A 23,159-nucleotide genomic window follows, 5' to 3' on the forward strand; every position below is an offset into this window, starting at 1 on the left:
GGAGTGCTTGCTCTTGACATCTGTCAGGCCGCGATATGGGCATTGGTACACAAGTTCACGAAGCACTACTGCCTTGACAGCCAGGTTTGACGGGAAGGGCAATTCGCCTTTTTTGTTCCTATAGTACCTTTTGGTCTGACTCTACTCCACAGACACTCCACCTTAGGATGTACTGCTTTGGTATATAGTCTAAAGATTAGGAATCTGAATTCAGAAGAATCCATCAGAAGAACAAGTTACTTACCTTCTGTAAGGCTCTTTCTCTGTGGAGTAGTCTCTTTTAACCATCTAAAAAGGGCCCAAATTAGAGATCTGGACACTGGTACTGACAATTGTTTTGCTCTCTGTCTTGTGGGTGCAGAAAGAGTCCATCAAAAAACTGATGTCGACACGCAGGTGCAGATCCGCTCTGTCACTTCCTTGGAGAAACAAGGCCAACCTGGAGGCACACAGTGCTACCTAGCAACGCAAAGGGGCACTTCTGTGAAAACCTCTGGATCCAGTATGGAACCTGGGGATATTATAAAAGGTGAGAAGTCTGCGGTTAGCTAGAGTTTCCACCAGAAAGAACATTTCCAAAGGTAAGTAACATGTTCCACAGGGTATTTTGGCTATTACAGCACATTCCTTTCAGTTAGGTGCTGCAATTGTGTCTTTCTGTTATCAAGATGTTTTTCTACATAAAAATGCAGTAAAAGCTAGCCTGTCCTGCTAATTATGGAGGCATCACTGTTCTATAAACAGCGAGTTGACTAACTCCAACTACTGATAGATTTTGTTATATTCAGAAGAAGGTGTTCCAGGGTCTCAACTTGTAGGTGGGAATATTCTACATTTGTGACTGCAGTGAAGTATGTAACTTTTCCGGGTGGGCCAGTTGCACAATGGATAACGCATCTGACTATGGATCAGAAGTAAGTAACTTTTCTGTGATCATTTCAGTTTCCTTGTTTCCCTAAATACAAAGAGTATAATATCTTAGATCAAATTGTTAAGGTGTCTGCCCTGAACTGCTCAATCAAATCTGGCATTTTGTTTCCATTGTTTTGCATTTAAGCATCCCATGAATATAAAGTGTGTATTAAAACATTCAGCATCCTTTGTAAGTTACATTCAGTCCCTATTGGAAGCTGGTGATGTCTACAACATCATCCCAAGGAATAATGAGCTGCAAGTAACATCGGGCTACTAGCTCATCAATAGGGTCCTACAAACACTTCAGCACTGTACCCGAAACCATTTGATTCTGGTCTGACACATAGCAATCGTATCCGATCCCTTCTCATGAGTTCTAATTAGAATTCCTTTTTGCAGCTGTTCCGCCCCTCTAGTGACTGTCAGCCTGAATAGTTAAGGAGATATTCCAATCTCTAGTGCCAAAGTGCAGTGCTGTGCTGTCATTATCAGTTTCATATTGGTGTCTGTGAGAGGACAGCACTAGAGCTCATGTGTAGGGCTCAACATTAATGTCACCTGCTATCTAGATTGGTAATCCTTGTATCTCACTACCTCAAATGTGAATTCAACTTTCGGAGTAAAATTGCTCAGCCTGATGCAGGAAGAGCAGTCACTGGCCCTCCCCTCTTCTACTTTGAATCCGCCCTATCGTAGTGTTTAATAGTTTGGGGTGGTGTTAGCAAGGACTTCTGACCATACCCCTGACTGAAATAAGAGTGGAATGAGTAGCGTCAGAGGGGGAGTCTCAGTAGCAATGCTCTAGGGTGGATGCTAGAGGTCATGACAACACACAGGCAGGCTCTGAGCTTCACAAGAAGGGAACTGGACTAGAACTGCACGTGAGGAGTGTTCTCGTGGTGGGCACATGTGCTGCAGCTCCTGTGATGCACAATCAACCTAAAAAGTTGGTCTTGCCAGCTTGCCTTTGATGTCCTGAATGCCCTTTAAATTAGGCAGGCAGTGGGCACCAATCAATCCAAGTCTTTGAGGCAATTAGAAACAATTTCTGGGAAAGACAAACAGACTTATAAAATAGCCTGTGGCAGAGGCCTGGAAGCCTGCTGCTCCTGCCAATAGTCAGAAAGTAAGTTTAGCAGATGCACAGATTATGTTTATTTGATTTATCTTCATTGATCAACAGAGAAACATAGCAGCAAGAAAGCTGGGTGTTCTGTCAAGGTAATTTCAACTTTTCATTTTCTCCTCTGCACATGACATGCTCAATAGCGTTTGTATGATTACATAGAAAAACTATTTAATGGAAAACCATAACTGAGAAACAATTTAATCTAAACGGTTTAATGGAAAGTTTCAGAATGCATTTACCATTTCCTAGAAACCAACTCATAGAAAATCTTTTTTTCTAAGTTGGCTTCTGCATACTTATTATTTAAAATGTATATCAAAAGATTGCAGGTCTTACATTCAGAAAAAGCTTTCAGAGAATATTGTTTCAAATTTTACCTTTTACATTGTCAAACAACTACTATGGAAGCTTTTAATTCGCTGGACCCTCACATTCCCTTAACACCATACATCTCTGCCCCCTACAAATGCCTCGCCAGGCTTAAACTACACCCATTTCAACTACATGTTTCCTGAAATTCTTGTCTTGCAGATGTTTCCATGGCCACCTCAGTTGATTATACTCAGCCTATGTACATTGATCGCCGTGACACGCCTTTGCCAGACGTCCGCTTCGTCCGGCAGTTGACATCAGAACAAATGGCGCTGAAGAAAAAGGAGACTGGCTCTTGGACCAAACTCAGCAAGGAGGAGAAGTTGGCCTGTGAGTACTAGACATATAGTTACTTTATCAGTTAACGCCAAGCGCTAATGGCACCGGTAAATCATGCAGGGTAAATAAAATATCAAGACTCCTCTTAGCAATATAAAAACAGCTCTTTACTATCGCGGCAGGAAGAGAGACTGTCTTCACACAAGAAGACAGCCGCCTTAAATTTGCTGCTTCACAGGCGGCTATTTGTGTACACAGTCAAACAATACTGTTACAAAAAGATAAACTTTAAGTTGATTAGAATTTACACATTGGTTATGGAAAACATGAAGTTACCTGTGACCATAAACTTTAACTTAATTCTCTACACACCCTTTATTGCAGTTCTAACAATGCTAACTATTCTTCTGCTCTTAAATGCATGCGTATTTGTGGTGAATGCATATTTATTTGTGTTGAATGGCTGTGTATTTCTGTGTGTGCTTTCTCATTGTCCTCCTAGGATCTCTTATCAGATTATGTGTGTTCTTGGCTAATTCAATCTCTTGCTTCTATTACCTATTCATTTTTTAATCTATTGAAAACACAGAATACGTGACAGTGTGCATGTATGCTAAGTTCATAAATCCGCTCAAGCTTATCAAACTCGAGTTTTCCTTTAGCTACAACCTTGCAGGTCATGCATTCTGTCTTCAGGTGAACTGTTCACATCTTTCTCATCAGCACGAGTTTTTGGCCTGCATTGCTTTTTCAACACATATAGCTGTGTGATGGTCTCTACTGTTGTCTGCTGTTGCGCCATTTTTTCATATTACATTTCTTCCATAACATTCTCCCCTCTAGTTGATATTTCAAGTACTGGTTCTAAACCTTGGTTGACACTTGGCACTCAGTGATATGTGTTACACTGAACATCTACTACACATGTTGAAGTCCTAACTGGAAACATCCCTCCATCCTTTGTACAATTCCTTCTACAATGTGCTAAACGAATTAGATAGCACAATACACAACTTGTAGGGCCACAGTAGCTGGCAACAAGGCTCCCAACAGTCCTAACATCCAGGATGGTAGAAAAGGAAACCACTTACTTAGCTAATTATCTGGGGCACCTCCTTCATCTATCATTTTTTTCTATAGATTGTGCAAAGTTTGTATAGCCTCTGACAAAGTTCCATTGTCCGCACCTTTTGCTAGACTAAAAGTACATCAAGCAGATCCTATCTTGGCACATACCCCTCCTTGCATGGGTGTCATAAGGTCAAGTACATAACAGTGCTGCATTATCATCATTCTGATAGCATTTAGCTCTTCCTTTATGGCATTAAATCCATCCTTTGCAGTGTTGATGCACATGAGATGTTTCCATCAAGTTATCTGAAGCCATCGAGCTGTTGCCGTAGCCTGAAAAAACGGCAAAATGCTTCCAAAGAACAGCTGTGCATCATTAAACAACCAATTCTCTTGAGGAATAGTGCCATAATACTCTAAAATTCTTTTCCTACGATGAGGATGTAATAAAGTTGTTGGACGTCTCATGGAGGTGTTCATATGTTAGACCTGGCATCTTTTGGTGTGTTTCCCCTGTCTCTTTGCTTTCTGACCTCCTGGTTTTGACTCTGATTTTGCTGGTTTAGTTTCTCTGCGCACTTTCTCACTGCTGTTCAGTGTTAAAGTGCAAATGCTCACATTGTAAATTGTATTATAGATTGGTGTTTCCATGATTGGCATATTTGATCTACTGGTAAGTCCCTAGTAAAGTGCATTGAGAGTGCCAGGGCCTGTAAATCAAATGCTGCTTGTGGGCCTGCAGCACTGATTGTGCCACCCACACGAGCAGCCTTTCAAATGGTTCTTAAACCTGCCACTGTAGTGTCTATGTGCAGTTTTTACTGCCATGACGACTTGACAAGTGCACCCACTTGCCAAGCCCTAATCTTCCCTTTTAATGCATGCAAGTCACCACCTAAGGTAGGCCCAAAGTATACCTATGGGCATTGTGCAGTATATGTGAAAGGTAGGACATGTCCTGGTGTGTGTGACATGCGCTGAGAGTGAAATACAATGTATTACGTTTTCACCATGAAAGGCCATCTGTCCTATAGGCTAGAAAGGGTGTACTTAAAACATCTTATAAGTATAACTTTCCATTGATACAAGAAAGGAAGATGGAGTTTAGTATGCCTGAACTCAGAATATAAAAATGCATCCTTTAGTAAAGATGATTTTTATATTGTGTGTTTGAAAATACCACTTTTAGAAAGTGGGTATTTTCTTGCTTTGCCATCCTGTGGGCCTCTGCTGTGGATTGACTGTCTGGCTTTGGAGTGACAGGGGCTGGGGATGTGCATTGTCTTCAGACAGCCACTGGGGGGGTTGAGGTATGTCCTGCCTTCCCTGGATTAGTCAGGGCTGGGCTGAATAGACCTGGGCTGCATTTAGAGTAGTGTGAGCAGATTTCCTTGTACCTGAAAGGGCCTAGCCTGCCTTGAACAATTCCTTCTCCACTTCCTGCCGAGAAGCTTTGCCAGAGAGGACCTAACTGATTTGGACTAAGCACAGAAACTCTCTGCCGAAGAGAACAAAGAGAAATGCAGTATAAATGTTTGGGCCCAGACCCCAAAACTTTAGAACTCTTTTGGGATCAAGAAGACTGCCAAGACGAAGAGCTGGATAAGGTGTGAGGAGGAACTACCACTTTGCTTCGTGCTTTGCTGTGTTGGCCTGCTGTGGCTGCTCCTGTCTTTGGCAGTGAAAGGACTAGACTGAACTTTCTGCACCTTCTGTGTGTGAGTTTCTCCAAGGGCTTGAGGTAGAGCTTGCCCCTGTTCAAGAAGTCTCAGGAACAGCAAAGGCTTCAAGTTCATCAGCTACCAGCACTGGGACCTAAGTATTTTATGCTGCAACTGAAGAAAAAGCAACCCGACACCTTCAATGCTGCTGCAACCCTGGTCTCACTGCCGCCGCCACCCGACTATGTCACCGAGCTGCTGCTTGCACCGCGTCCTGTGGGCACCACACAGCACACTGCCTCGCTTCACGCTGCCGCTCCAGTGCCACTAACGACGACGCTCCACGCTGACATCTAAGCCCCTGCTTGCACCATGGTTCGAGGGCACCACTTGTAAGTTACACAACGCACCGCACTTGTGGCCTACCGACACTGGCACCATCGACTCCAATTTGTCAGACGACGACAGAGTTTCCACAACGTCGCTACTTGCACCGTGACCTGCCTGCACCACGACAAGCACCCCATCACTTCGTACCGCAGCCCTGGTCTCACCAACGCGGCTGGATGGCCGTCATTGAGCTGCTGCGTGCACCGCGATCTGAGGACATTGCACACCGCACTGTTGCACATCGCACCGCAGCCCGACGCCGGCGCTCCTGACTTCAACCGCAAGGAGTTGTATCTGCAACACGCGTGACTTCAAGGGCCCGACGACACCTGCACGACCTCCAGAACCGATGCCTGCAGACCCTGGCTCTTCAGGGCTCAATAAGAGGTCACCAACGCCCTGCATTTTAAAAGGTACTGTTTTGGACATTTTCCCAACACCATAGCTGGCCTACGATGCCGCGGTCATCCAGAACTGTTTGGATTTGTTGTTCACTATGCCGCGATAGGCCCAGATGGAGCTATAGACTTTAAGAAACTGTATTTCAAGTCTATTTTTTAGTATTGATATTTCTGAGAACTGTATGGTGGATTTTTAGCATTTGTGGTCTTGTTTGCACAGATAAATAACTGGTGTGTGTCCTTTTGTAGTGTTATCACTGTATTACTGTTGGTTATGTACACATGCTTTACACACTGCTTCTGAGATAAGCCTGACTGCTCGTGCCAAACTCCCAAGGGGGTGAGCAGGGGTTATTTCAGTAGTGTATCCCCCTTTTCCTGACTAGAAAGAAGGGTTCCTAGTTGGACAAAGTTGCAAACCATTGCCAACTAGAAACCAGCATTTCTAATATTTGTGGCAGTGGTGGGAGAGGACTTGCGTTTGCACTTGACCTACAGTGATTGGTGTACACTACTGACATATCCCAGACCATTACGTACCACATACTGTTTCTTTTTTTTGGTCTATTTTTGTCTTTCCATCTTTTTGAACTGAAACTTCCTGCTGGATCATGCCAGGTACAGCAACATCATCATTTGCATCCCTAGAAGTGGCCTTTGAGGAGGAGAGGTTGGAAACCTACAACGTCAGGGAGTTGAAGGCTATTTGTAAAAACCTAAAGGTTCAAGTCAGAGGCCTCACCAGTAAGGAGGAGCTACAAAAGGTGCTGAGGGCCTGAGTAGCAGCCAGGCATGCCAGTGTGCAGTCTGGTGATCTTAGTGTGGAGGCGGAGGAGCCTATTCCTAGGGTAGATGTGCTTTTGGGAGACGGGGGTCCCTCCAGGCCAGGTAGCAGTGGTTTGTCTTCATAGGAGCTGGAGTACGGTAGGGAAGCTAGGAGGCATCAAATTGAGCTTGAGAGGCGCAAGATGGAATCACAGAAGATGGTTTTAGACTATGAGCGAGGGCTCAAGGAGCTAGAGGTAAAGAGTAAATCCAGCACGGATGGTGGCAGCAATTCCTAAGTGCACTCAGACAGGATTGTGCTCATTCCCAAGAATGTAGGCAAGGAATTTAAAAAGGGTGATGACATACTAAGGTGGGTTCAGGGCTATGGGGAAGCTATACACATGAATGGGGTCCCTGAAAATCATTAGTGGGGCAGGATTGTGGCCTCATTTCTCAGAAGAGGGGAGGGACACTTTGTTGGCTTTGGGTAAGGTTTACAACTTCACCTACACTGACATGAAGGCGGCCCTTCTCACTAGGTATGGTCTCACTCTTTATAAATATCAGGGTCAGTTTAGGTCTAGTAAGAAAAGTCATTCCTAGAAATGGTTGGACTGTGTGGATTCTTTCTGCAGGGCACTGGATGTTTGGGTGAAGGGCAGCAATGTAACAGATTTTCAGGGGCTGTACAATTTGATTGTGTGGGACAACTTGTCTAGTCTATGTTTTGCACAACTGCGCCAGCACTTAACTGATAGTAAGCTGACTGACCCCAGGAAGCTTGCTGTAGAGCTGGACCACTGGGTGAGTACCAGGATCCCCAAAAAGGTGTATGGGTGAGACTCCGCCAAAGGTGAGCAGGGTCCCCGGGAGAAGAGTGGGGAGACAAGGGTAAAACATAGGAGTTCTCTAAAGGGCCCCAACTAATACCCAGGGTAAAGGTTCCCATCCCCCAGGAGATAAGAAGCAAGGGGTCTCTACAGAGAAGCCTGCGGAGACCGGCCCCCACAAACACTATGCCTGTGAGCAGGTGGGTCACTTGAAGAGGGATCCCAAGTGTCACAAAAGGGCACAGCCATCAATTGACATACATACATACTAAAAAATACAACGCCTGGGTGACCATCAATGGGAGAAGGGTAGAGGCTCTCAGAGATATTGGAGCCAGTGTGACCTCTGTCCGGTGTCACCTGGTCTCTGAAGAGCAAGCAGTCCCCTAAGCATTCCACCAAGTAGTTGCTGCGGACAACTCAGAGCGCCAGTGTATGGTGGCACAGGATCCCTTTGAATGGGGGTGGGGTTTCAGGTCCCTTGAGGGTGGTTGTGGGCCCTACCATGCCTGTAGATTGTCTGCTAGGGAATGACCTGGAGCAGTCTTTGTGGAAGGATGTTGAGCTCAGGTTTCACTTGGAGATGCTTGGGTTGCCAGAGTGGGCATGCACATCTTGTCCGACGCCTTCAGCCTTCTCTTTGGTTCCTGGTGTCCTCTGATTCCTGCAACCTGCTCCAGCCCTGAAAAACACAATAAGAAAATTTACAAATGGTGGTAATGCGGGCTGCGCCAATGGGAAGATGTCAACCATATCTGCAATATTTATTTGATATGCTCATTTGCCTGCCAGATTCTACTTTTGTTCCACAGTGGTGACTTTACTGAAATAGAAAATTCTGAAAGAAATATTAGTTCCCTGTTTATGACATTCTAAGAAATAACCATTTAGACTTAATAAGGCTCATCTAAAAGAGACCATAGTCATAGATTTCTTACCTTAGAATTACCTCCAGGCGTCAGACTGGATCCGGAGAAATCTTTTCGTAGCAGTACCCCTGCGCGTTGGTAGGTTGCATTGGTGGACTCCTCTTTCAGCAGCGTAATCGCCTGGATGACATCACGGTGTCTACCTAGATGCCGCCCCTGTGCGCTGACATCAGTTCTTTCTTTTTCCGCCCCAGCCAGCGCACATCCATAGAGAGCGTTCCCTTAGTCACTTTTTGGCTAACCCTTTTTTGACTTTTGTCGATGTCTTTTTTGAGTCTTCGACTCCTGGGTCACGAGGGATGTCCCATAGTCAGACTGGCTTCAAGCCCTGTGACGCCTGTCACAAGATGATGTCGGTCACCCATCCGCACCTCATGTGCCTTTGGTGCCTGGAGCATGACCATGATCCGAAGTCGTGCTCCGACTGCCATACCATGAACCCGAAGTCTTTGCGGGAGCAGTACCAAAAGCTTTTGGAGGCCGGGCAGTCCGCTCCGTTTGGTGAGTCTCCTCGAACTTGCAGGTTTGAACCGTACACATTCTTGACCTTCTGCGTGGGTTGTCAGTGCTCGCGCCAGACACCGACCCCTCAGCACTCGACATCCTTCGTGGGACAGCTCATATCCGGCTCCTGGTTGTCCTCGACATCTCCTGGTCCCCGTAGCTGCAAAGTCAAGAACTCCCATCAACCAACCTGAAGCACCCGATATCTGTGGGCATTTGTCTACAGAGCCCCTGGCCACTCTGAAGTGACTCAGACTCTGTCCCCTCTGCTTTCAGGTACTCTTCAATAAGAATCCACCTTTGGATTCCAACGGACACTTTCCTTCTGTAGTAACTAGTTGTGTTTATCTGCCTTGTTTGTATTAATAACACATACTTTGATTGTCATGATCTCTTTAAGAAGCCAATGCTCTGCTTAGTAACTGTAGAATGTTTATAGTCATTCTTGAGTTGGGAGTCTGTTGGGGCTGGCTGCTCTCAGGCTAGCTCCTCATCCATGTAACCAATAAAACTACTTATTCAAGATATCTTCAGTATCCTGCTCATTTACTACATTTTACTGGCGACGAGCTTGGTTACATGGACAACCCTGCGTGCATCAACCAAGACAATTCCTTCAATCAAGATTTCTGTCTGCCAAGTGTGTTCTTTCCACCTATTTGCTCCTCAAAACACACTAATTGTGGAAGAAATACATCTTTCAACTCTGCCACTCATCAAAAGATTTGACTGCAAGCTGTGTACTTCAAAGAGAACTTTTACGCTTCAAGTACGGTAGGGCGAATTAGGCGCTATACTTCTGACATTCTGACTCTTTAAAATCCATAATTAGTAGTAAGCGCTGTTTTCTTTTGACGCATTTTCGCATAATTCCCCATCGTTTAATTACAAAATGCTCACCGCGTAAAAGCATCTTTTAAACTTTCACCAACGCACGACACTTGCTGGATCTGCCTCGCGGTAACCATTCTACACTACCACAAGCTGTTTTCGTTCTCGTGTACAGCATTGAAATTAATCACGTCATCACGCCAGCGCGCAACAATCTGCTATCTGCGCATGCTCAAGTTAGTTCAGCTGTAACTCCGTTGCCCAGCAACATCTTGTGTGCGTTCCCAGCCTCTGTTTCATACTACCGCGCTGACACGCACAGCCGCTAACGTTCGAAGTATGCCTAACGCGTTTCTTCTGTGCGCGTCGCATCAATCTTCTCGCTGATACGCACAGCTAACAGCGCGTCTTTTGATTAACGATACGCGCCTCCTCCTCATTATCGTTGTTCACCTCAACTCATCACGCTGATGCACACAGCTCATTGTGTGTACAGTTAGACTGGTTATACATTTATTTTGACTCCATTTTGTACATAACTGAAAGCCCATGTTTGAGCTTACCGCCTGCCAAAGTCCACATATCAACAAATTTTGCCAAGACTGCACTTCCAGTACTATAATGCATTATCATTTGCATACGTTTTCCTTACAGTATTATTATCACATCAATAGTCATTCCTGAGTATACAGTTTTTGCTATAAAAACACACTAAATTGCTTACTTTATTATCTATATCTTTCAACATGTGTACCTTACAATCTGTAAACCCTCCCCCTGCTTTCCTTGACACACCAGGTGAGTCAACAATTTGATGGGAAGTCTGGCACGATGCTTTTGAAACCTATCTAGGTGCAATAGGAGCAGCAAGATTCAACGCTGAAAGGAAGAAATATCTTCTTTTACATTCCTTGGGTTTTGAGGGAAGATCAGTTTTCAAACATCTACCAGATTTACCTCAAGATGATCCTGTTCTCAATGATGTTTATCAAGAAAGTGTTCAAAAACTCAAGCTTCGTTTTGATAAACAACCAAGCCTTATGGTTATCAGACATACGTTTTTTAAGAGGAAATAATCTGAATGTGAAGATATTGATTCCTACATTTCTGTTTTACGTAGATTAGCTGCTGATTGTAAGTTTGAGAACTTCACGGAGCAACTCATTAGGGATCAATTTGTGTGTCACTGTAAAGACAAGAATATCAGACAAAAATTATTAACTATGGGTGACCCGTCTTTAGATGAAACCATAAAGCTAGCAAAAAGCATTGAAATATCGATGTTGTCACTAAAGGAGCTGGAGGAGAAAGTTGTAGAACCAGTAAATGCTATCAACCTAAACTCTAATAATTCATCGTCAAAAGTGTTGAAATCCTCCAAAGGCAGTGCATCCAATTCTGCAAAATTTTCTAAGAACACTGCATCATCTAAAACGGATGGTACGTCATGCATGAGATGTGGGTATTCTCTTCATCCTAAAGGTTCACGCTGCCCTGCATCAAATGTCACATGTAACTATTGCAAGAAGATTGGTCACTTTGCAAACGTTTGTTTAAAGTTGAAAAACCAAAAGAAATTCAAAAAACCGACAGTGTGCATGGTCGATTCTGAGTCTTCTTCAGATTCTGAAGTGGTCTCAGTTGTCTCTGATTTCAATAGTTGCGAAGTTGTTGAAGGTGATCCCAAAAATTGTATAGATCCTATTGTTGATATTTATGTGGGTGATAAATGCATAAAACTTTTGGTTTAACACGATAAACACGATCACCCAAAAACTTTTCGAAGAAACGTGGAAAGGTAACCTACCCCTTCTTCCGCCTGACCGTTCACCGGTATCCTATGAGGGTAGGAAAATCGAACTGTTAGGCTTCTTTGAGGAAGAAATGTCCTTCAAAGGTAGAAGGATTAAGGGTAAAATTTATGTTGCTGTGAAAGGACTCAACATTTTAGGTTGGTTCCAAGGACTCTTCGGAATGATACTTAAACCTGGAACCAAGGAACAAGTTTTAGTTATTGGTTGTCCGGATGAAGTGCAATTTCTGAAAGATAAGTTCCCGACTGTTTCCAGCCCAACTTTAGGGAAGATAAATGGTTTTAAACATAGAATTATAATAAAAGAAGGGTCTTCACCGGTCAAGCACAAACTCAGGGGAGTACCTTATAGTGTCAGAGAAGATTTAGAAAAAGAACTACTACAAAATTGTGAGAAGGGTGTCATTGAGCCAATAGAGTCCTCTCTTTGGCTTTCGCCTTTGGTCGTAGCCAGGAAGAGGTGTGGTCAGCTCAGAGTATGTGTGGACTTAAGATCTCTAAACAAAGAGATCTGGGTTGACTCACACCCTCTTCCAAAGTTCCTCGATTTGTTTGCATCGACCAAGGGTGCAAATCTTTTTAACAAGCTTGATCTAGCGAGTGCGTATCACCGGATCGAGCTACATCCAGAATCACGTCATCTTACAGCGTTCGTCTCTCCCCTGGGCCCCTTTCAATATTGGCGCATGCCTTTCGGTTTAGCGTCAGCTGCGTCGGTATTCCAACGTGTCATGAGCAACATTCTTAGAGGAGTAGACGGAGTGTTGGTATTCCAGGATGATGTTCTCATCTTTGCTAAGGACTCTGTTTCCCTTGAACTCATATTAAACAGAGGCTTAGGTTTTTTTTCAGGAACATGGGATCGTGTTAAAATTAGAGAAGTGCAAATTTTTTTTCTCAGAGGTTGATTATTTAGGACATGTCATCAACCAAGATGGAGTCAAACCTAGACCTGGGCTTCTAGAAGCAATTTCTAATGCGTCTGTTCCCACTGATAAGACAGGAGTTAAATCACTGCTAGGACTTTGTGAGTATTATTCGAGGTTCATTCCTCATTATGCTACCATTGTCCGCCCCATCAGCAATCTTCTCAAGAAGGGGATCAAGTTTGTTTGGGATGATGAATTTGAGTCAGCTTTCCGAGAAGTCAAAAATCTTTTAGGGAAGGGTTGTGTACTTAAGCCTTTCGACCCAAGCCTTCCATGTTGTTTGACGGTCGATGCTAGTCAAGTTGGTTTAGGTGCAACTTTAACGCAAGTTGAGGATGAAGTCGAAAGGACTATTGGTTTTGCGTCTAGGGTGCTAAGGTCTCCGGAATTACAGTATTGTGTGATTGAAAGGGAGCTTCTGGCGTGTGCATGGGCCATTGAAAAGTTCAGACCCTATGTGTGGGGAAAAAGGTTTGTTCTTCAAACAGATCACAAGCCCTTAGTCAACATTTTAGGAGGTTGTCTCACTAAACGTTGTACTCCCAGAATAATCAAAATTGTTACTAGATTACTTCAATATCATTTCGACATCAAACATATTGCAGGAGGGAAAAATGGGAGAGCTGATTTCCTATCTCGTTTTCCCAGTGACAACCCTCATGATGATGATGATATCTCCTTTTCAGAACTAATTGATGAAGATTGTGAAGACTGCTTTGTGGCTGGTGTAGATATTCCTGAATTGAAATTTTGTTCGGAAGATGAGTGGAGGGAATGTTTTGCAAATGATTGTGTGCTCCAGGATGTATGTAAGTTTGTAAGGTGCGGTTGGCCTAGAGAAAAGGTTCTTTCCCCTGCTCTCCAACCTTTTGCTAAGGGTGAAGATGAGATTTCTCTTGAAGATGGAATTCAGTTGCATAATGATAAAATAATCCCGCCACATTTGATTAGGAAAGGGATCCTTAGTAGAGCCCATGAAGGTCATTTGGGTGTTTCTTTTACTAAGCGTCGCATTCGCGACACATTTTGGTGGCCTGGTATGGATGCTGAGATTGAGGAATTTGTTTTAGATTGTGTTATATGCAAAACTTCTGATAAGTCTCTTAAAACTTTTGTCCCTCCTCTTTTTCCGGTTGACTGTCCTGATCGCCCCTGGTCAAAAATTGGTATTGATGATATGGAGCCATACGTGACTCTCAGTGGAAACTCTAGATTTATCTTAGTTTCGGTTGATTATGCTTCCAAATGGCCTGAATTTAAATTAGTTAGAGATGCAGACACCAAGTCTATTATCTCTTTCTTAAGTGATATTTGGGCAAGAGAGGGTTTCCCTGAAGTTCTTGTTTCTGACAACGGGAAACAGTTCGTCAGCAAGGAGTTTGAACTGTTCTTATCCACTTCTGGTGTAAAACACATTAAGAGTTCCCTATATCATCCACAAGGTAATGGTCTCGTGGAGAGGATGAATCGGGTCATTGGTGACTGTGTGAAGTGGGCTAAAGCCAACAATCAGGATGTTGTTAATTCCCTTAACAGCATGATTTGGTTTTATAGGACGACTCTACATTCATCCACAAAATTATCTCCTTTTGAGTTAATGAGGGGAAGAAAGGCAAATACTTTGTTTCGCCCAGGGTGGATGTCTAAGTGGATTGATAGTGTGTCTGATGTCAGTAAATTGATGTCTCAAGTCAAGGAAAATGTCACTCAAACACAAGTTAAACAAAAAGACAGTTTTGACTCAAAAGGAGGTTCAAAAGTTACTTATTTGAGTATTGGTGACACTGTGAAAATAAAAAAATCTATTCACATTAATAAGGGTGAAAGTAAATATGGTCCTCCTGTTAAAGTGATCAAGATTGTAGGAAATGCCATTCAGGTGGAGGGTGGATGCTGGTGGAATTTGAGCAAAGTAGCCAAAGTTTATTGTTCCTCTGGTGCCGCTCTTTCCAATTATGTTAACAAAACTCATATTAGGAACAATCTTGATTCTAGATAAATTAGGAAATCTTCCAGTGTTATCACCAAACCAGTGAGATTTAGGTAATAAATTGGCTTTTAATTTTTTTCTTGTTCTTATTTTTTTTGTATTTTTGGGGGGGGGTTGTTGTTGTTTGTTAGAGGAAGGGAAGGTCATGTAGTAACTAGTTGTGTTTATCTGCCTTGTTTGTATTAACAACACATACTTTGATTGTCATGATCTCTTTAAGAAGCCAATGCTCTGCTTAGTAACTGTAGAATGTTTATAGTCATTCTTGAGTTGGGAGTCTGTTGGGGCTGGCTGCTCTCAGGCTAGCTCCTCATCCATGTAACCAATAAAACTACTTATTCAAGTTATCTTCAGTATCCTGCTCATTTACTACATTTTAATTCCAGCAGCGGCTCTTCTTCAAAGTCCTCCATTGAGTTTGAAGGCGGTTTCCGACGCCACTTAAGACCTATTCACCTGGCTTCCCTGGGATAGATAACATAGGTACCTCGGTATCCACGGGTGGGCTGGCTCTCCAACCTTCTGTCTTCCTTGGGGTTTCTTCGAAGTCCACTTGGAAGGGTCCTTAAACTCTAAAACGTCAACCGCAACTTTCCCATTGAATTATACGGAGCACGCTGTTATGTTCCCACACTGCACTCTGTCGGGTCCCTACTTACTCACATTGGGTGGTTCCTTGGGGTCCCGCGATTCTACGTCTTCTCAACACTGTCTTTACTCGAGCCATGTTTCTTATACCACTAGTTTAGTTTATGGTTTGGTCCTCCCCTGGGGCCCACTGTGTATCAGTGCTATTTACTGTTGTTTCTGTGCTTAAGTATTGTGCGCTTTGTGATTATCTCTGTGTAGGAGATACTGTGTAGTACTAAGGCGTATTATATTAATAAATACATATTTTTATAACTACTGTGTGGTTCTCCTTTCCTTTACCCAATACTATAAGATTGCATTCTGGTAAAACAAGCTGCTCAACATACCTTCGAGACTATGCCCGAAGGCTGCTCTCCACAGCTACCACTTAGATAGCTTTCTGAGGTTATCTTTGACCTCGTAAATCACCATAAGTGTTGTTTGGACTGGTGCAAGGTGCCCACTTTAATTAGTGGTCCGCATATACCAAGCCAACTTCTCACAGAGACTCCTACTGATATCCTTCTGGGCACTTGGTCCAAACCCAGCACAGGGGCTCCTGTAGACAGGATGATTTCCCAACGCCACCGCCTGGCCCCGGGTGACGCACTTTTCCTCTCCCAACACCCTAACCCTGAGAGCTTGATGGTCCAAGCCTCATCCTCAAAAGGCACATTCCCTACTGCTCCCCCAGATAGGGAATCCAAGAAGCTGGACCATCTTGGAAAGAAGATGTTTTCTTCTGCCAGCTTAGGACTGTGGTCAGTCCATCAATGCCCCCCCCCCACCACCACTACAGACTCCAAACCCTCCTAGTCCGACTTATCAGGGCTGCCAGTTGCCAGTGGGCGGCAGGATATGCCATCACCTCCCCCACTGGCACATCATGTCGGACAGGTGGGTTTTGCAGATAGTCCGAAGGGGCTACTCCCTACCCTTCAAGACTACTCCTCCCTCCATGCCACCCACGTCCATCGCACGTTGGAGGATCACTTGGCCCTTCTCTGCCAGGAAGTTACAGCTCTCTTGGCCAAGGGAGTTATGGACCGACTCCCTGTGCCAGAAGTAGGTTGTGGTTGTTACTCCCACTACGTCCTGGTACCCAAGAAGGACAGAGGCTTGCGTCCTATCTTAGACCTTAGGGATGTCCACCGCTTCCACGTGAAGGAGAAGTTCAAAGTGTTAACCTTGGCTTAGGTCCTGTCTGCCCTCGACCCCGGAGACTGGATGGTAGCATTGGACTTGCAGGACACTTATTTTCACATCCCCGTCTTGCCTGCCCACCGGCGTTACCTACGGTTCACTGTAGGCCACAAGTATTTTCCAGTATACCATGCTCCCCTTTAGCCTTACCAGCGCCCCTCGGGTGTTCACGAAAGTGATGGTGGTGGTCGCAGCTCATCTGCGCAGATCAGGCGTTCCAGTCTTCCCCTATCTCGACGACTGGCTGTTGAAGGCGGGCTCGCCCCAGGCTGTCGTCTTCCACCTCCAGACTACGGGGGACCTCCTGCATTCGCTGGGGTTCACTATCAACATGCCGAAGTCGCACCTGATTCCCTCTCAGAATCTCCTTTTCAGCAGAGCGGCTCTAGACACAGCACAGTTTCGGGTCTATCCTCCCGAGGAGCGAGCCGGGGATATTTGGGCTATGATACTGATGTTTCAGCCTCTATCCCAGATTTCGGCGAGAATGACCCTGAGGCTGTGAGGCCTCATGGCCTGCTGCATCCTGCTGGTGGATCATGACAGAGGGCATATGCGGGCTCTGCAGTGGGACCTGAAGTTCCAGTAGTCTCAGCATCAGGGAAATCCTTCTGATGTTGTCCATATCTCAGAGGGGACTGCAAGTCAGTTGCAGTGGTTGCTCACAAACCAGGATTGGGTCCGCTGCAGATCCCTCTCCCTTCCCCAACCAGAGTTCACAGTAGTGACGGAGGCCTCACTTCTGGGATGGGGCGGTCACATGGGGAAGGCAGAGATCGGAGTCCGGGCTCCACATCAACCCTCTGGAGCTCCGGGCGATTCGTCTTGCACTGAAGGTATTCCTTCCCTCTGTCAAAGGGAGAGTAGTGACGGTGTTCACGGACAACACTACCCCCATGTGGTATTGCAACAAACAAACTTCGCCTTTGGACATGGCTGGAATATCAGGGCATGACCCTGGTGGTTCAACACCTGGCGGGTTCCCTGAACACCAAGGCGGACAAACTCAGTCGCCGGTACATGATGGATCCCAAATGGCGTCTTCACTCAGAGGTGGTGCCAGGTCTCTTTCAGCAGTGGGGAGAGCCTTGGTTGGATCTTTTCGGCAACGAAGAGAACGCGCAATGTCAGCAGCTCTGCGCGTTGCAGTTTCCAAGGCGTCACTCACTCGGCGACGCCTTTCGTCGCGAGTGGAATTGCGGACTTCTGTACGCCTTTCCGCCTGTGCCACTTCTACCCAGAGTGCTGAAGAAGATCAAGCGCGACCGGGCCCAAGTAATTCTTGTGGCTCCGGACTGGGCACGAAGAGTCTGGTACCCCGAGCTCTTGAGCATGGCCATCGATCCTCCAATCAGACTGCCTCTTCAGGAGGATCTTCTGTCGCAGCAGCAGGGGACGGTCCTCCACCCGAAACTGTCCAGTCTCCACTTCCTTGCGTGGAGATTAAGCAGAGACAGTTGACAGCTTTCGACCTCCCTCACGAAGTCTCTAATCGTCATCTTGGCAGCCAGGCATCCGTCCACTAAAACGGTATATGCCTATAGATGGGACAAATTTGTGGCATGGTGCACATTAAAGGCAGTGGATCCCCTTTCTGCCCCCCTTTCAGAGGTTCTCCTCTTCATTCTTTTTTTGACCCAGCAGGGCTCTGCTCTGGGCACTCTTAAAGGCTATCTTTCAGCCATTTTGGCCATGTGAGAGTGTGTGATTGTGAGAGTGACTGTATGGATGAGTGTGTGCTTGTATCAATGATTCTATAAGAGCGTAAGAATGTGATACTATTTTTATGAGTAAGTGAACTTGAGTGTGTATAACCGCATAGGTGAGTAAATGGGAGTGTGATTATTTGCATGACTGAGTAGGTGTGAGAGTACCTCTATGGATGATTGGTAGTGTGTGAGTGTCTATATAGGTGTATAAATGCATATGATAGTTTTGTATGGAGTGACTGTACAGGTGAATGAGTGGAGGTGTATGTAGACCTAAGAGTTAATAAGTGGGTATGTAGTTATTGGTATTGCAGTATGTATGGTTTTGAGAATGGAACTCTTAAATTTTGAGTCGGTGTATCAAAGGTTATATTAGGGTGCGAGAAGATGTGGTAATTTATCACATGGATGACGTCATCAGTGATGTCATCAGTGATGTCATTTGAGATGTCATCAGTGATGTCACTGACCATGTCATGAGTGATGTAATATGTGACGTCATCAGAAGTGGATTGCGGGCGCGAGTTACAGTTAGCTGAACTAACTATAACGGGGGAATTTCATTGTTTTTTTTACGAGTGAAATGTCCAGCTAACTATAACATGTGTGAAACCTATGGTTTTTTCAGTGAATTTGCAAGGTTTTTTAAATGCTAATTCTTAACTATAACGTGTGTGAAACCTATGGTTTTTTCAGTGAATTTGCAAGGTTTTTGAAATGCTAATTCCTAACTATAACGTGTGTGAAACCTATGGTTTTTTTAGTGAATTTGCAAGGTTTTTTAAATGCTAATTCCTAACTATAACGTGTGTGAAACCTATGGTTTTTTAAGTGAATTTGCAAGGTTTTTTAAATGCTAATTTATGAATGTATTATATTTTTTAAATATTTATTTTACAATAAGCTACCTATATATATAGTTATAGATTAACTTTATCCTGTAATATGGAATGGCTCTTTTCATTGGTTTATAGTAGTTTCAGGTCATGTGATTAAGATACAACACTTTTCATTGGTTAATAGTAGTTTCAGTTCCAGAAACTTCCAACACCACACCCACTCCCCTCATTATTTCTTCTGATTCCCTGGGAGAAGGAGCTGAGCAGCTTTTCCAGTACTCCAGTACTTGATAATGGCAGAGCAGCAGTCATCTTCTGGGAGTGAGCAGGAGACCCTTGTGGCACAGAGACAGAGGAAACAGAAAAACTCTTTTATATGGCAATTTTTCACTTTTCCAGAGGGGCAGAAGAAGGTGAATGCTCCAAAAGTCACCTGCACTCTTTGTGATCGTGTCTTATCAAGAGGAGATCCTAAAAAGAAATACTCTTTTAGTATCTTCACTATGATCAGGCACGTTAGAGATGTACATCCTGTGGCTTATGCTCGAGCTGCTAGAGAAAACCCTCCAGCAGCTCAGCCGAGCACATCCGCAGCAGCTCAGCTGAGCACATCATCGGCAGCTCAGCCGAGCACTTCATCTGCGGCGGCAGCTTCACCTGCTTCTGTTCCTCTGGATATACACCCTCTGTTTAAGAGGGTGCATATACGGTGCAATGCGTGCAATGCTCTTCTCTCTTATGGGGACACCAGCATTCCCCTAATAGAGAGCAAGATACAGCAGCACACGTGCGGCACCCTATAATTTTTGCCATTTTTTTGTTCCTCTGTCCCTCAATTAACACAACGGCTCTTTTTAGAGCCACCTATCATCGAAACACTTAAATTTGATTTTTAATTCTATTTTTTTTATGATTTTTTTTTCAACGTGCGCGCACCTCGCGACCGTGCGCGCACCCCGCGATTTTAAAAAAACAATGTTTTTTTCACCCTTCATGGTCCTTCAGGGACCCCCTGACAAAAGCTAGGGGATCAGGAACCCTGTACCCTGCCCCCTTTTCACGTTCTCCACCTTTCTTTTTCACTGTCACACACAAAATGGCGGACAACACTTCCTGATTTCGACCGATTCGAATGTTGACTGACATGTAACCACCAATCAGAATTACGCTTGTGCACAGCACCGTGCCCGCACGGTGCGTGGCTATAGATATTTATGTACTTTTAACTGCAATTTTCTCAGGAACTACTGAACAGATTGACACCATATATGCAAAAGGCACATCCCTGACCTGAGGACTACCTCTTTGCCAAATTTCAAGTAATTCTGTTCAGCCGTTCGGGCTGTACCTTCGACTAAAGGTCCTATGGGAAAATGCATGGGGAAAACGCGTTTTGCCACCTCTTTTTTTTCTCAGCCCCCGCTTGACGAATCACCCCGAGACTTCCAGGGTAGGAGCTGAGCGGAGCGCCACATTAGTTTTGAAAATTTCGCGAGGATCCGTCAACCGGCGCCAAAGTTATTCAAAATAGAATTTTCAGATTTCCTATGGAAACACGGTCCTAACTATAACTATCTACTGGCGACCGCCAGTAGATAATATATATATATATATCCCAAGACATGAAAAACATTGGTGAAACTGTAATGGATTTTAAACACTTACCACAGGAGTAAAAACGGAATGCTGGATTTACAAAAGGTACATTTGCGCCGTGAGGTTAATTATTGCTCGCACTCTGAAGACATTTTTGTCCATGAGCTATTTAAAGAGACACTGGTCTAAAAACGTATTCAAGTGATTGTAACGAGTGCTGAGAACTTGAGTAGTTTCACTATTGCAGTTTAATTGAGCCCACGTGATAGCTCTACATATTAAATAATACCGGCATTCTCACCAGTTGAAATGGGAAACTAGCACCACGAGTGCAGATCTCTTCTTGAATTTGGAGGAGTATTGTGAATGTTTTACAGAAGCCAGCGGTGACGTCTTTCACTGCACCACCAGCGATTTGGAGCGCTTAGGCAGCAACCGCAATCTTTTGAAGGTCACGACTTGTGAAGCCAGAGCCCCCCCATCCCTCCCGAAGCATTATCGTGTGAAGAAAGGAAAGGAAATGTTTTTCCGGCCAGATGACAGAGGTATCCACGGAGCTGGGGCCACAGAAGGCAGTTGCCTTGTGGGGAGGGCGTAAGACATGAAAACATTGGTGAAACTGTAATGGATTTTAAACACTTACCACAGCAGTAAAAACGGAATGCTAGTTTTACAAAAGGTACATTTGCACCGTGAGGTTAATTATTGCTCGCACTCGGGAGACGTTTGTCCATGAACTATTTAAAGAGACACTGGTCTAAAAACGTATTCAAGTGATTGTAACGAGTGCTGAGAACTTGAGTATTTTCACTATTTCAGTTTAATTGAACCCACGTAATAGCTCTACATATTAAATAATACCGGCATTCTCACCAGTTGAAAAATGCTGCAGGGGCAGCTGAAACGCCTGCTGGATTTTAATCTTCTGAGTTCCTTTCCACTAAATGAAATGGGAAACTTGCGCCACAAGTGCAGATCTCTTCTTGAATTTGGAGGAGTATTGTCAACAGGGGCGTAAGAGACACTAAAATTCTGGGAGGACAGGGACAACCTTGTGGACTTTCCAGTGGCCCTATTCAAATCGCCCACCTGTTAAACAAATACAATTGCACAGTTTTGAAGTGAAATATTGAGAAAAGCAGGCATGTAGTCACAGTTTGCAAGTATGTTTTATTGTTATTTACATTCATAGTAATTAGACCAAATGTGAAAAAAATGCACATGAATTTAGCTTCTTCATGTACCAAGCAAACAAAGGTCGCTGACTTCGGTTGGGGGCGTGGTGTTTGCAACTGCATTATGGTTTGAAAAGTACCTGCTTATGCATTCCTGCTGTCCAGCAATTTTCAGCCAACAATAAAAATGTCAAGATAACTCCAGTGGTTAATGTTCTTCATTGAGAGAGGTCGGAGGTTTGTGTAGTGGAAGTTTTGACTCATATTAAGGTAGCCACAGTGGGTTAATATGCCTGCTGCAAAGAACGTGCACCATGCAGGTCACAAAGTACATATAATGTAAATAGGTCAGTGGGTTACTACTTTTGTCAGAGAGATTCTTTTGTTACTTGCAGTTTATAAGTTAAAATCCTAACATACAACAATGTCATCTGGTACCTTTACTAGGCTTCATTAGTGAAGTAAGAAGGCACATGGAAAGTGCCCTATGCAGTCCGTGAATCCTAATTTAAAGCCCCTGCTCCCACCTGAGCCAATTGTGATCTGCAACGTCTGTGATTAACCCCACAGACAGGCTACGATAATAGTTCAGTTCATGAGGCCTCGAGATTCAAAACACAATAAACAGGAAGCAGTGGTCGAAGTGGGGGAAAAAAGTAGGATAACTGGACGGAGCATCAGAGGGCGAGATTAACCTGAGATTTGGGTCTGTGGGCGCAGTCAGAGGTTTGGCCAGAAAGAGCAAAACTTTCCTATTTTTAGTATTTGGGTGGCACTTCACTAACCGGTTACAATGTATTACGTTATTTAATTCAACCAATACACATGTTTATTTAAGGTTTAATATGAGTTATTGACATTAAAATACTTTAACAAAGTGGGATATGCTTCCGATCACAGAATATGACAAATATGCGTAAAAGTGGAATCACAAGCCATCTATCTTCGAGCCATGCAGTGTCTGTCATCTGCACTTCTCCTCCCTTTTTCCACAAGAGCAGCTCAAACATAAATGGCAAAATATCCTAGTTTACAAAAGTTTTCCACTTAATTATGGCTGTACCATATTTGCTGCATAATACATCATCTGCTGCATAATATAACGATTTCATCAAAATAATTGTTTGTAGCTCAAACGGATAAAAAATTACAAAAACAATTGTGACTTATGTTGCTGCAAAGTGGAGGGCCCTTT

General features: G+C 44.1%; 1 protein-coding gene and 1 long non-coding RNA gene across 4 annotated transcripts in view; one reads left to right on the plus strand and one right to left on the minus strand.

The window, feature by feature from the left end:
* Positions 1–23,159, plus strand: part of LOC146822744 (cytochrome c oxidase subunit 4 isoform 1, mitochondrial-like) — a 342,020-nt gene that overhangs the window by 118,311 nt on the left and 200,550 nt on the right. For all 3 annotated transcript variants that reach the window (XM_085606931.1, XM_085606932.1, XM_085606930.1), the window contains one exon: positions 2,576–2,746. In XM_085606931.1, coding sequence (XP_085463057.1) covers positions 2,576–2,746 — 171 coding nt within the window. The remainder of the gene's footprint in view (positions 1–2,575; positions 2,747–23,159) is intronic.
* Positions 6,142–23,159, minus strand: part of LOC146822745 (uncharacterized) — a 163,394-nt gene continuing 146,376 nt past the window's right edge. The window contains exon 5 of the long non-coding RNA XR_014962076.1: positions 6,142–8,498. This is a non-coding gene — a long non-coding RNA (uncharacterized LOC146822745). The remainder of the gene's footprint in view (positions 8,499–23,159) is intronic.

This window comes from Triturus cristatus, chromosome 5_2 (assembly GCF_964204655.1).
Source record: "Triturus cristatus chromosome 5_2, aTriCri1.1, whole genome shotgun sequence".
Taxonomy (NCBI): Eukaryota; Metazoa; Chordata; class Amphibia; order Caudata; family Salamandridae; genus Triturus; species Triturus cristatus.